This window comes from Trematomus bernacchii, unplaced genomic scaffold (genome assembly GCF_902827165.1).
Source record: "Trematomus bernacchii unplaced genomic scaffold, fTreBer1.1, whole genome shotgun sequence".
NCBI classification, from domain to species: Eukaryota; Metazoa; Chordata; class Actinopteri; order Perciformes; family Nototheniidae; genus Trematomus; species Trematomus bernacchii.
This window is the reverse complement of record NW_022987625.1, coordinates 390,628-405,558: the sequence shown is the minus strand read 5'-3', so window position 1 is coordinate 405,558 and position 14,931 is coordinate 390,628. Positions and strand designations below refer to the sequence as shown.

The 14,931-nt window shown below is 40.2% G+C and overlaps 1 protein-coding gene across 1 annotated transcript in view; it reads right to left on the bottom strand.

Moving 5' to 3' along the window:
- Positions 1-8,436: 8,436 nt before the first annotated feature.
- Positions 8,437-14,931, bottom strand: part of LOC117484416 (liprin-beta-1-like) — a 34,053-nt gene continuing 27,558 nt past the window's right edge. The window contains exons 2-4 of the mRNA XM_034132879.1: positions 10,517-10,618; positions 8,649-8,848; positions 8,437-8,502 (exon numbers count right to left, since the gene is read on the bottom strand). Coding sequence (XP_033988770.1) covers positions 8,437-8,502; positions 8,649-8,848; positions 10,517-10,618 — 368 coding nt within the window. The remainder of the gene's footprint in view (positions 8,503-8,648; positions 8,849-10,516; positions 10,619-14,931) is intronic.

Here is a 14,931-nt window from a genome sequence, read left to right as displayed (position 1 = left end):
TGGGCGTGCAATATAAAAGCAATGCTACAATGGATGAAGGAAGTTGAACCTGGCAATGGTGAGGCCTGGGTACAATTGGAACAGGCCTGTAGCCCACTTAATCTACGTTCCATACTATGCACTCAGTCCCCTCCTTCTTTACCTCAATTCAGCTCTAATCCAGTGGTGTATCACTCCGTCAGAATTTGGTCGCAATTTAGAAGGCATTTCAATTTGCAGACAACGTCGGTACATTCTCCACCCAAGAATAATTACAACTTCCCTCCCTCCCTCTCTGACTCTACTTTTGGGATATGGGACACCAAATGGCATTAAATCTGTTCGTACTCTGTATGTAGATGGGAAATTCGGATCATTTACACAACTCTCTCAATTATTTAATTTACCAGTCTCACTTCTTCAGATATCTCCAGATTAGAAATTTTGTTAAGACAAATATCTCTTCTTTCCCTGGCATCCCAATGAACAACGCAATTGATCATATTCTCTCACTATCGCCGGGTGGTAGCAAAGGGCTAGTCTCTCTTCTCTATAATAGTATAAACAATATCGTTGCTTTATCTCTGCAACATGTCAGGAGTCGTTGGGAGAATGACATTGGTGAGGAAATGGCAGACGATCAATGGCAGAAAGTGCTTGACTTAATAGTATACATACATCTTCCCCATGTGCTAGGCATAGATTGATACAACTCAAAATTGTTCTGAGAGTGCACTTTACCAAAGCAAGGCTGGCGAAGCTATTCCCTGACCTAGACCCTTCATGCCCTCGCTGTAACAGTCAACCAGCAGATCACATTCACATGTTCTGGTCCTGTCCCAACCCTCAGCTCATTTTGGGGCAACATATTCATTGCATACTCCAAGATTTTTCAAAAGACATCACACCCAATCCTGTATGTGCTTTATTTGGCCTCACCCCTAAAACCGGCAACCTTAAAGGTAAACTCAGGCAGTCATAGCATTTACCTCCTTGATTGCCAGGCGCCTAATTCTCCTGTCCTGGAAGGATCAAGCACCTCCCAATTTGACTAGATGGATAAGAGACACTATGCACTTCCTTAAACTTGAGAAAATCCGGTACACTCTAAAAGGCTCTGTGCAGAAGTTTACAAAGATTTGGACCCCCTTCCTAAATTATTACGATAGTTTACAGATCCCCCTAAACCAGGATGACTAGAGCAATAGTTTGTGGCAGCAGCAGCAGCAGCAGGATGGGTGGGATGCATTGCTATTGAATGTATATTTCTTCTGATTTTGAAATCTCAATAAAAACTGTTAAACAAAAGGGGGAGGGATAGATCAAAGTAAGAAACAACATTTCACTTAGAATGGTTGGCCAGTGACTGCGTACAACATGTGAGACGTCTCTACCAGTGTGTAAAACTCTTTCTGAACAGAAAACTGCAGCAAACAAACTCATTCAACTGAATAAAAGCTGCATGTCAGTGAATTTGTCATGAAACACTGAAAATGCAATACATTTTCTGTTTTATTTGCAGTAACTTTTAGCAGTTTGACCTTACCTGGAAATTGTGAGCAATGTAATCCTCAGAGATTTGACCAAATTATTACTACACTAGCTCATTCACTTGTGACTAAAAGTCCAGGGAGTGTGTCCAAACATGCAGAGTAACAATGAGAGGTGAGTGTTCCTCAGAGAGAGGGGGAGAGACAGACAGAGGGTGTGAGGGAGGCAGGAAGTGGATCATAGTCGAGTTGTACACTGTAAAAAAAGATCGTAATTTTACAGGAAATAACTGTAAATTTATATAGTAATTATCATGTTTTTTTAAATAACTTGCAAAATCCTGTAAAATGACAGATATTACCTATAAATTAACAACCCAAAACATTATTTTAAGTATTTTGACAATAACAACAAATAACGATTATTTCATTTTTTTTTACAGTAAATTTACTATATAATATTTACAGTATTTTTGCACTTTCAGAAAATACATGCAGATGTACGTAAATAAAAAGTATTATCTGTAATTAAATATGTAACTCGTAATATAAAAGTGTATTACTATTATAAGACTTTAAGATATTTCTTTGTAATTTTAAGGTGAACATAAAACTGTAAAAAAAAGCGTCAAATAAAAAAAACGTAAAATGTAAGTAAAACATTTTTACATAAATCATTTTCTCAATATTCGATTGAATCCACCACAAACACAAAATATCCAATGTTGAAACAAAAGTAGATAAATATGTTTTCATTAAATTCCTAACTTACTATATTGTAAACATCTACAGTTGACAATATCATTAAAAAAATAAAAATCATAGAAAGTGGAGAAATCTCTGCAGGGAGGACCCAGGTTTAAAACACACACTGTTATTTACTCAACAATAAGTCACAGTTATCCTTGTTTTATTTATGTGTTCTGTTGCTGTGTTTTTTTTTCCATTGGTCAATATACAGTAATAAGCCTTAGTCTTACATGCAGTATAATGTGTATGGTTTTCGGATTCTGGCCGACAGCCAGAGCTACGGCACTTGAAATAGAATTCAGCCATAACACGGCAGACAAGTCAGGCATGTTTGGAATGAGTCCACAACACTCCTGATTGGTTAATATAAACGTAATCGAAGAAACCTGCCAATGAGAACTGCCCGCGCCTGTCGTTCACATTTGAAACATTCACGTCAGTTAGAGCGGGTCTCCTCCTGCGGAGCTACAGCTGTCTGTATGTCTACTGCAGGAGTTTATGGATTAATATCGGGATCGTTTTACATCTACACGTTAAATATGAGCATCGGGACGTCAACAAAGAACAGAAGACTTGAGATCTGGTGAATCCTGAAACTGTAATGGAGTTAAACATGTATTTAGATAATCCTTAGTTTGTGAATGTTTTATTTTTTATTTAAGGTTACGTTTCTTCTTCTAGTTAGCTGAGTTTCTTCCCGTTAAGTGGGTATGCATCATTAATAGGTTGTTAAATGTAGAGAAGCCCTGAGATGCTGTTTCTTGCAAGATGTTGCGCCCGGGAAACCTGGTTTAACAGGTGGCTGCTAACGTTAGCTTACAGCTTATTGCAGTGCTGCCGCTCCACCCTCTCGTCTCCAACACGGGAGAATTACACATAAACATGTGTCACAGTGTTGTCGCCAAGTTTAATGTAAAGTTTCACAGCTTTCTTACAGCGGAATCCAGTTTGTTAATGTTCAGTAGCCAACCGCTAGCATAGCATAAACAGCTAACCGCTAACGTTCGGCTAACTTGCTAGTTAGCTCTGCTCTATATATTACAAGCTAACATGACTAGCTAATGTCACACTGTGTGAACTAAAATACTTTTTGTATTACTACATCATACATGCTTGGTCCAAATCACTGCTAAAATTAATTATTTTTGAAAATGTATAGTAAATAAACACTCAGCCATGCATGAAATAACATAGCAAAAGAATACGGGCAATGTTTGACCCATGTTGTCCCTTAGAAGTGTAGTGATACAAACATGATTTGTATTCAAAAAGTAAGAAAGTAAATATTAGAATTGGTGTTGATCCAAAACAGGTTAATTGAGGAATACCTGGAATCCTGAATGGTTAAAGTAATTTATTGCAAAGATATTTACAATTAAAACTAATTCGCGTCACTTTTGACGCATGTTGGTTGTATGTTGTGTAACAAAGGGTTAACATGACAGCTGTGATGTTCACTCTTTTGACAGAACACCAGTGGACAGTGAAGACTATGGAAGCGAAGATGTGATGGCTTTGTGTGGAAAGCTGCTGAAGCCAGCCTGTGTCCCTCTCATCAGTCTCTCCAGGCAGCACCCAGCTATTCTTCTTCCATCTTGCAGATGAAACGACTTTGATATGTGAGTAATAACTAACTTGTGTCTAACATAATATTGAATGTGGTTTAGTAAAGTATTTAAAAATACCCCACATTGTACATGTACAGGACAATCAGACCTTGTTCAACAAAGATCATCAGACAATTGTTTTGTCTTTTAAGGTACAGCCGCAGCAGAGAGTCTGAGTTTGAAGAAAACACTAACATTTTATTTAGTCAATCAATCAATATTTACTGGTCTTGAATTTCCTCACTGGATTACAAAATGCTCGAATCTTATTGTACAGGGACATTATGCAGATTTAATCACCTGAAGATGAAAATATAGATTCAGCGATATGTACCATTTTAAGTAGAGATGTCCCGATCCGATCACGTGATCGGGGATCGGAGCCGATCACGTGATTTTCAAAAAATCGGGGATCGGGAATTTATTTTTTTATAAAATATTTTTCATTTATTTAATGTTACAAAACAAAAATGACCATGTTCACGTCTTAAAGTCATCCTGAGGCCTTAGTTTTGGTTTAAAATTACACAACATCATGTATGTGTTGCTTCTTTTGGGCTTGTTTTCATCAACCTGGTTGCTTATTTCTCTCAAATCTGGCAACAGAGTGGGCGCAGTGTCTAATAGTAGCAGTAAGCTAACGAGAGGCTACGTTCAGCTGGTGCCTCTGGAGTCGGGACAGAGAAAATGTCAGGAGTTTGGAAGTATTATAAAATTGAAAGCGAAGGCAGTGTAACAGCCAGATGCAATGTTTGCAAGGCGGAGGTTCCGCGTGGTGGAAAGAACAGAGCTACGTTCAACACGACCAATCTAACACAAACACCAACAACAACACGACGAGTACACAGCGGCCACTCAGGTAACGGCACTGAAACAACCGACACTTTCAGAGACTTTTAAAAGGAAAGAGAAACTGCCCCAGAACAGTGAAAAGGCCAAAAAAATAACAGCCAAGATAGCTGAATTCATCGCGTTGGATGACCAGCCGTTATCTGTGGTGGAGAACGTGGGGTTTAAGGGACAACTTGAATGCTTTTCTCCTTTTTTTCCCTCTTAATGCATTGCATAAAGATCGGATCGGGAAAAATCGGTATCGGCAGATTGTCAAAATCAAATGATCAGAATCGGATCGGGAGCAAAAAAAGGTGATCGGGACATCCCTAATTTTAAGGAAATAGACTGTTAGTGGTATTGACCGAAGCTCCGCAGCTGTAGCTAGGCACTGCTAATGAAAACTGAAGTGCTCAATTTGTTGGTTTTTCTTTTTTATTAAGAATTGACCAAGCATATCTTCCTCTTCGAAATCCCAGTCGTACTTCGCTAACACGCAGTGCCTGGGAGGGTGCGTTTGATTGTTCCCACCCGTACCTCATTTATGGACTAGGTCATGTTAGACAAGCAATCCAGTGGTTAGTTTTAGGGTAAGCTCCATTGTTTTTTTTGTTTTTTATTCACTTTAAGAGAAAGGGATTTCAGAAAGAAGTCTCACAAGTTTGGCTCGAGGTAAAATTAACAAAAGCTAACTGTTGTTAGACTATGTTCCCCCCTTCTAAACTTATGAAATAATCAATGCCCTTGGGATGCTCTCAATAGTGTGTGTGTGTGTGTGTGTGTGTGTGTGTGTGTGTGTGTGTGTGTGTGTGTGTGTGTGTGTGTGTGTGTGTGTGTGTGTGTGTGTGTGTGTGTGTGTGTGTGTGTGTGTGTGTGTGTGTGTGTGCGTGCGTGCGTGCGTGCGTGCGTGCGTGCGTGCGTGCGTGCGTGCGTGCGTGCGTGCGTGCGTGCGTGCGTGCGTGCGTGCGTGCGTGCGTGCGTGCGTGCGTGCGTGCGTGCGTGCGTGCGTGCGTGCGTGCGTGCGTGTGATCGATCATACAAGATTTAGGGGATCTATTGGCAGCTGCTGATAATAACATCCATCATTATGGTTTACTAATAGTTATCACTTCACTTCCTCCTCCAGCACCTGGACACAGCAGGAACCTACGCCAGGATCCTGTTTGTGGACTTCAGCTCTGCCTTCAACACCATCATCCCAGCTCTGCTGCAAGACAAGCTCTGCCAGCTGCAGGTGGATCACAGACTTCCTGTCTGACAGGAAGCAGCACGTGAGGCTGGGGAAACACGTCTCTGACTCCCGGACCATCAGCACCGGTTCCCCTCAAGGCTGCGTTCTTTCCCCTCTGCTCTTCTCCCTGTACACCAACAGCTGCACCTCCAGTCACCAGTCTGTCAAGCTCCTGAAGTTCAGACGACACCACCCTCATCGGACTCATCTCTGGTGGGGACGAGTCTGCCTACAGGTGGGAGATGGACCATCTGGTGACCTGGTGTGGGGAAAACCACCTGGAGCTCAACGCTCTCAAGACAGTGGAGATGGTTGTGGACTTTAGGAAGAACGCAGCCCCGCCAGCCCCCATCACTCTGTGTGACTCACCATCACTCTGTGTGACTCCCCATCACTCTGTGTGACTCCCCATCACTCTGTGTGACTCCCCAGTAACTGCTGTGGAGTCTTTCCGCTTCCTGGGCACCATCATCGCCCAGGACCTCAAATGGGAGCAGAACAGCAGCTCCCTCATCAAAAAAGCCCAGCAGAGGATGTTCTTCCTGAGGCAGCTGAAGAAATTCAACCTGCCAAAGACGATGATGGTAAACTTCTACACCTCCATCATGGAGTCCATCCTCACCTCCTCCATCACCATCTGGTACGCTGCAGCCACAGCCAAGGATAAGGGCAGGCTGCAGCGTGTCATCCGCTCTGCAGAGAAGGTGATCGGCTGCAATCTGCCATCCCTCCACGACCTGCATGCCTCCAGGACCCTGAGGCGGGCAGGAAAGATAGTGGCCGACCCCTCCCACCCTGGACACAAACTGTTCACCCCCCTCCCCTCTGGCAGGAGGCTGCGCTCCATCAGGACCAAAACCTCTCTCCATCAGGACCAGAACCTCTCTCCATCAGGACCAAAACCTCTCTCCATCAGGACCAAAACCTCTCCCCATCAGGACCAAAACCTCTCTCCATCAGGACCAAAACCTCTCTCCATCAGGACCAGAACCTCTCCCCATCAGGACCAAAACCTCTCTCCATCAGGACCAAAACCTCTCTCCATCAGGACCAGAACCTCTCTCCATCAGGACCAAAACCTCTCTCCTACATCCCCATTGTTAGACGTACTAAATCCTGCACACTGCTCCTTCAAATTGACAATGTGAACATATGTTGCCATTTTGTAATTTCTGTTATTTTCAGTTTAGAATGTTTCAAAGTACTCTTAAAAAATTCAACTTACTTTTTGTTTCTACTGTTTATAAGTATGATGTTTAAATATGAAATGCTGTATTCATTAGTTGTACTATAATTCTACAAATATTTTTATATTTTAAGTTTTCAGAGTAATTGTTTCCTACAGAACATTTTGTGATTTTATTGAACCTGTTTGATTGGAAAATGTTAGAAAAAAGCTGTAAAATAACAGTATTCTAGCTGTAGAACTTTAGGTTCTGTATTTATTTTAGTGTTTGATCATACAAATCTAATAAAAAAAAAATGTAAAAAACTGTTTTTCTCATCAGAACTTTATTTAAGGTATTTGAATGTAACATTTTAAGACAATGGATTTTGAAAAGAGAGGAAAGTTTCCTCTAAAATCTTTAAGGACAATTTCTGTATACTAATTGCTTTTGCACTTTATTTCAGTTCAAGTATTTTTACTTTAATTTTATGGTTTTTGTTTGGCAGCCGCTGCTGCCAGTCATTTGACCGTTTTTTTACGGGTTTTTTGCCCGTTAAAGTATTAGTGCTGTACTTTTATTAAAGGTTATTGACTGTAAAAAGAGAGGATACATCTGTAAAATTACAGTGTTTGCACGTTAAAGTATTAGTGCTGTACTTTTATTAAAGGTTATTGACTGTAAAAAGAGCAGATAAATCTGTAAAATTACAGTGTTTTCCTGTAAAATCTTTAAGGACAATTCCCGTAAATTAATGGCTTATTCACTTTATTTCAGTTAAAGTATTTTACTTTAATTTAAGGGTTTTTGTTTGGCAGCTGCTGCTGCCAGTACTTTGACCGTTTTTTTTACGAGTTTTTTTTTTACAGTGTAGTGTCTCAGAGGAAAACCTCCCAAACCTCCCCATGTTCCCTTCCCTAGCTTTGCAATCACTGTAATTGAAAGTAATGATGAGATTGCTGTTTGCAACAATAACATTTTCATGCAATGAAAACATGGTGAGCGTTGAATTACAATTTAAAATCCTATACAAATACAAAGCTCTTACCCCAATGCAAAGCTCTTAAAGATCTCACACTATACACATAGGAGACCCTTTGAACCTGAATCTGCTGAACTCTGCTGGCAGTAGATGTATGAACTTTCCTTTAGTGTAGCTTTGTTCCCATCCCTTGGATTGATTTCCAATGTGGTGATCCTCAGAATTTGTATGCAGCGCCATCATCAGGTGAAATTCTTATTTGTCCAATAATTATATATATATATACACACATAAACACACACATGCACACAACTAGTGGAAAGGACAAAACTAAATGCTGCAAAAGGAAAAAAAAAAAGTATTCAAGCTTGGACAGCCTGAATAATTAACCGAGCAGAAGTCAAGACTGCTGCTCATCTTCAGCCATTTCTTCATGTTCAACATCTAACAAACCCTTTGTGACTGCCTTCAAAGCTCAAACACAAATAAAGGCATAAGAACTGGATCTTTTAATTATTTTGTTGGTGTGGCTGTACACCAAAGCAAACATTATCTTACATAAGACTATACATGTGGAAGCTGAATTGAAGTATTTCACTGTGAAGTACTCACAGTTCCAGTCTGCAACCAGTCTATGAGAAGTTGTGCTGTTCCTGCAGGCAGCTGTGCTCTCAGGCTGTCTCTCTCCTCCTGGTTTTGTTGGAGCTCCAAGGCAAGTTTGAGCTCCTCAGCTAACTGAAGGGGAGCGCCACTGACGGGGGAACCCTGCTCATACATCCTGTTAGAAAACTCCACCACTGCTGCTTTGGAACCTGGAGAGTGTGTGAAGCAGAGAGTTGAGAACAGACTATTACTTAGAATAAAACTGAAATATTCTTGCAAAACAAAACTGATCTGCTAGGTGTATTACCAGCCATTGCGCACCCTGTATGGAGCTTTGAAAACTCTTTATTTTCCTGTTCAACCTACAATATTATGAATCCAAAGTGTTGTGCTCGACAAATCAAAAAAATCTGGGGATTGATATGACTGCACATGGTCCCTTGATCAGAGTGTCCTCAGCAACATCAGTAACTATGCTGCTCAAAAACATATAGCCTAAAATTATATAATTATTATTATTCCTACTATTATGGACCTTTTGCCCCACAATGTAAAATAATTAAATGTAAGATATAGAAGGTGATAAAAGGTAAAAAAAAAAATGAAATGTAGTTAAATGCATTCGCTCTGGTAATAGCTCAGATAATCTACCAGTAATAAACCAATAACATTCTAATTTAAGGATGCCAATATTGTTCTGAATTTGCAACTTATTTGACATTCATCACGAAAGGTTTTGCTTAATTTCTCATTTGTTGAAATGGTCCAGCTTTTTGATTCCCATACACACCATCAATAAATCGCATGGGTGTGCGTGTTCTTAAATTCTAATTCATTATAGAAACTTGGCATATTTAATGCATTTCACAAGTCAACTCTCATTTGGGGGACCGTTACAGCTTTACTGTAAACTGCTCAAATCATAAAAAATATATTCTATAAAATAATAGGGATAGGTCAATATGATTGTAAAGAATGGTGTTGGTTGTTGGACCTGAGCATGTGATATCCTGTGTCTTCCACTCATCAACTAAAGATAATACAGATGATACATTATTGACAAAATCAAAAAATGCAGCAGATTTTCCAGAAACTACCATGGGAGTCAATAGAGTGGTGCAGTGACGAGTCCTAAAACCCGGAAGTGAGTCAGCATTTTACCACTTCCGGTTCCCTCGTCTCAGAGTCAATGGGATTTCTCCATAGGATTTTGGAAAATAGCTGGAAATAAGGTCTGTTGTTGACACAAATTTAAGAGACGGATCACGTTTTGTTCTACGACATTAAATACATCAGCAGTGTTTCATCACTGGTGATTTTTTAAGAGTTTACGTGTCTGAAAAACGATGGTTGTTAACAAGTGGCTGAATAGGACTTCAGAAGTTGTCGAGGACGTTGCACGTCATTACGCCGAACACGTAAACACTCCCGCTAAGTTTGTTTGCTCTGTTCTGCTTGAAAGCAAGTACCTGCGCTATTGCAAACTGTTAAAACAAACGCTTCAACTTGTACAATTTTGAATCTGTATTTTTGAATATCGATCTTAAGTTGGCGTGACGTTGAAGTCGTACTCGGCTGTAGTTCGTTTATAGCATAACGTTAGCATTTTGCTTCTGGCTGTTCGATTTATGATTAAAAAATGATAAAAATAGGGTAGACATGTGGATATTATCCGGCTGAACAAAACGTGCATTTATCAAACAGGTTTGTTTTCCACAGAACTTATTTCGAGCTATTTTCCAAAATCCTATGGAGAAATCCCATTGCTTTTTTGTCGAGGGAACCCATGCGCAGTTTATTTAGGTCGGCCTACAAAAATACGTCATCCCTGCACCACTCTATACACAAAGACAACTCAGCTACCTTGTAGCTCATACCTGCAATGATGTCATCCATCTGCTCCAGGGCTGCCTCCAGCATGTGACTAGCCTCTGTATCCATGATGATGGTGGAAAGGGCCAGATCTAAGGTGTTCTGATCTTGAAATAAAAATAAAAAGATTTATTAGCACTGCATTTTCATCTCAATTCAATTCAAGGCTTTATCATGTATCATGTGCACTGTAGCTGCAGTGTAGATATGGCAATGAAAAACTTAACTGTTAACTGTTAGCTGTTAAACCCCAAGCCTGTTTTTCAGGTTTCAGGCTAAAAAATGACATGCCCAGAACAAATGACTATATCTTCACTTCTAAAAGGGGTAAATTAATAATCTTTTTTCTCAAAGCAATGATACACCTGTGAGTTGGATGTAGAAAAGTCAGAATCAATATAGATGTTTTACTCTAAAGTAAATTCAGATTGAACATAGTAAAAAAATGTAAATTATAGTTTCCGTCCAAAACAAAACCATTACTTATAGTGAAAACCACCCTTGAATGATGGGATAGTAGACAAAAAGCTTTAGGAATCCAAACTATAACATATAATAAGTACCCTGTATCAAGATTGATGCAAAACAAGTGAAATATGACCTTTTTAGAGAGGTTTAGAAAAAAGAACCCACCTCTGGGGTCATTTGGGTGTATTCGCCATATCTCTGGAACCCATTGATCGATTTTGGTGATTGACAGCACTTTTTAACCATTAGAGCCAATATAATTGAGGGGGAGTCCCTAAATCCACCTACACGTTACCATTGAGGAGTGAGAGTGATACGCACGCAGTTTGCCCAAACCGAAAGCTATGTTACGCTCTGAAAACTGAAAACTGAAAACTTGGCTTATTGCCATAAATATGATGATGGATTATCAGTAATCATTTCAAAGTGACACAGAGACATTGTATTAACCTTCAGCAGCGTTTATATGCGTTTTAATGCCATTGAACACAACTTTTGATCAGAAAACAGCAAAGGTAAGACGTATTTGCCGTTTTGGCCCCCGTAAAGTGAAGTTGTGTGTTGTCTTTGCTGGCTTTCGATGCCGTGAGTTTTGGTCGCACAGTGATGATACTTATACCATTGGAATCTGTGGAATCTCAGCTTTCATATGATATCTAGATTGTGCAGATCCGATGAAGTATAACATATTTATACCGTGAGTTATGTGCTAAGTGCGTTAGCACTCTTTCGCTTAGTGCTAATTCAGACGCTCTGCGTTAGACTTGTGTTTCATTTCGGTAAAAAGGGGCACGCAGGTGAACTGCGAGCGCCGGAGCCTCGCAGCGGTGAAACTGTGGCGCGCTTAATTGCACTGCATTTGCGCTTCAGGTGAGGCTCCCTCCGCGAGGTGAGGCCCCCTCTGCGAGGTGCTGATTCTGGGTCCGTAGCTTTAAAACAACATTTGTTTTGGAAAAACAAAACAAAAAAGAGGCGGGGGAACTCATGCAGGAGAATTCTACCCAGATACTCAGCTAAATGCTGCCGTGATTATACACCATATCATGTTCAAAACCCCATCAAGCATTATTTCTGAAACAGTATGGAGCTCAAATGTTTTTTTCTTGCGGGTTGACCATAAGGTGAGTACCTTTTTATATCCTGCTTCTTTATACATAATCTCTCCAGTACAGGTTAGCTCTGAGTGTTAGCGATGCTTGCTAATGTAAACACAGACCATATTACGTCCAAAACACGTTGCGCATTGTTTCTGATAGCGACGTTTCTGATAGGGCCATGGGTGTAAAGCCAGCCCAAATGTTTGTAATGTCGTCATGACGCAGCAAATCTGGATCAGCTCCGTTGTACCCCCGTTTTTAGAGATGTGGGTAAGGAGGAAAAGAGAGAGGGTTGTATTTTCTAACACTTTGTGAGTCTCCTGACACACCTGGCACACATATTTATGTATAAAAGACATAAAAAAGTGCATTTTGCATAATAGGTGACCTTTAAGTCACAGGCTCCTCCAACAGTGCAACATGAATATATATAGAACATAAAACAAATAAAACACATAAAATAGTGCAAAAGAATGTTTTGAGATGTGCAAGAAAATAAACCTCTTACATTTCTAACTATAGTTTAAAAACGGTAGCTGCTTTCGGTAAAATGTCAACACGTGAAGCATGTCAAGGACCCTGAGCATCTGAAGTGTGCTTTTTGTGCACTTTCAGGTCAATAATGAGGCACTTTTGGCTATTTTCACTATAGGTGTGCAGCTGCTGCTCTGAGGATAGATCAGGCTGAATTTACAATGGGCCTTAATGGAGACATGTTGAAAGTTGTTGTCACTTCATGCCCTCAAGAGGCATTTTGTTTAATTTTGTTGCTTAATTTTTCAACGTACAGATGTAGCACCTCATTTCGGACGCCCCTACCCATGTGGGCCCGTGATCGGCACGGGGTGGGCCTCTGCTGAAAGGAAAAACCCCCGCAGGACTTGATACGCCCCCTTGATAAATAAATTAAATTATAATGAAACCAGCTGCAATGGATCATGGATCCACCAGGGGGAGCAGTGATTAAAAAGCTGCCACAGTGGAACTCATGTGAAATAAACAGCTGATAGATCTCTACAGGTATCTGATATAGCGGATCTTTGTTAAGATCCATATGTCACGGATAGGATCATATTCTGTGCTAAATAAGAGACATGTAATCATTTACAAAACATCACCATGTTTTTATTTAACAAAATAATGTTGTTTAATCCACGTTGGTGTAAGTACAAAACCATCGCTATGTTTTTTCATCAGGAAATGCAGACCGGCTCATACAAACGATTTTTAATCATCATCCTCACGATCATTTAATGTATCATAATGTTCGCCGAATTGACATGAAAGCACTAATGAATGTGGTTTAATCCACGTGAGTTTACCACTACAAAAATAATCGGTTTGTTTTTATATCACATCCGACGGGAGGAAATGCAGTGCCCTCACTACCGATTTTTACTCTTAATTTAATCATCATCTTCACCATGATCATTTATGTTTATGTTCGCCGAATTGACATGAAAGCACTGACAAATATGAATATACTGTAGTCAACTTCATTAAAACTTTATTCACTTGCCCAAACTCAGTAATTCACTAAAAAGAGGTTTATTTTTAATGAAGCCTCGTCATCTCACCATGGGCAAACGGGCTATAATATTATACTATTGTTAATAGTTTACTGTAATATTAGTGTTTAATATTACTGCTATAACAATCACACATTGAGTTCATTGTTGTGCAATGTTAAAATCAGATTTTTTTTTAAATAGTCTGAATGAAACGGCAGCTCTCAGGTGATTAGCTGTGTGTTTACACACCTAATGGCCCATCAGCCACAGCTCTCCCCCCACCCCATGATCTCTCTTCTCCAGCATGAAATAAACAGCTGATTCCTCACACACACAGTAGCCTGTTGTTTCTATGCATAAAATAGTGAGAAACATGCCTCTGGTTAATTATTATATAACTTGTTTTCTCCATAAAAGCTGGTGTGGTGGCTTTATCTGAAAACTGACAGCATAATTGCATTCATGGCCCGGGACATACATATTTATTTAGATAAGTTTTAAACAAGTTTAAATAAAAGGCTGGAGTGTTTCTTGCTCTGTCAGGTACAACAAGTGGGAGCGCGGTGTAAAGTATCTAGATAGAATACAGCGCTGGGTTGTTATTCTTATTATAGCCTACATCATGTAGTCCGCTGAATAGAAAACTGTAGTTTCCCCACAGCAGCAGACGCACATTCATGACGTCCGCTGGCGCATCATAAATACGTCGATAGTGTAAGTGCAGTCGGATTCTCAAAGCACTGCAGTCTCTTCTCCTAAATCCTTTTGAATTCTCCTATCCACTATTCATTAACCCTGAAACGGTGTGACAAAACTCTACCATCCCCCCTCTGTTAACAAGAGATAGTAGTCTATTGGCGCGTTTCCACTACAGCGCGGAGCACGGTTTAAGAGGGCTGTGACGTCAGCGGCCCGTCTTTGGTTGCGTTTCCACTTGGCCTAGTACCGGCCGGCGGGTCCTAATTCACAGTTTTTCTGGCCTCATAAAATCGTGGTTCTAGGGCCAGAGACAACGAGGCTGAGTCGGGCTGAGTATGCTAAACTAGAGAGAGAATCGCTGGCAAGGGGGCTACAACTACAACAAGATGGACATATTTGACCGTGATTTAATTGTAATACACGTTTCAAAATTATGCCAAAGTAACAACATACTGATACCGGTTAGTAAAAACCATGAATTAATGCTTTGACAAGTCTGCAGACAGACGGCAGGGGAAAAAACCTTTTAAAATGTGTGTTTTCTAAATGGAGATTGGCTAAGCTAACGCACTATATGCTCCGACCGTCCACACTCACAACAACGGCCTATACAGACATAAATAAAGCAGCGACTGTATTCTCCAT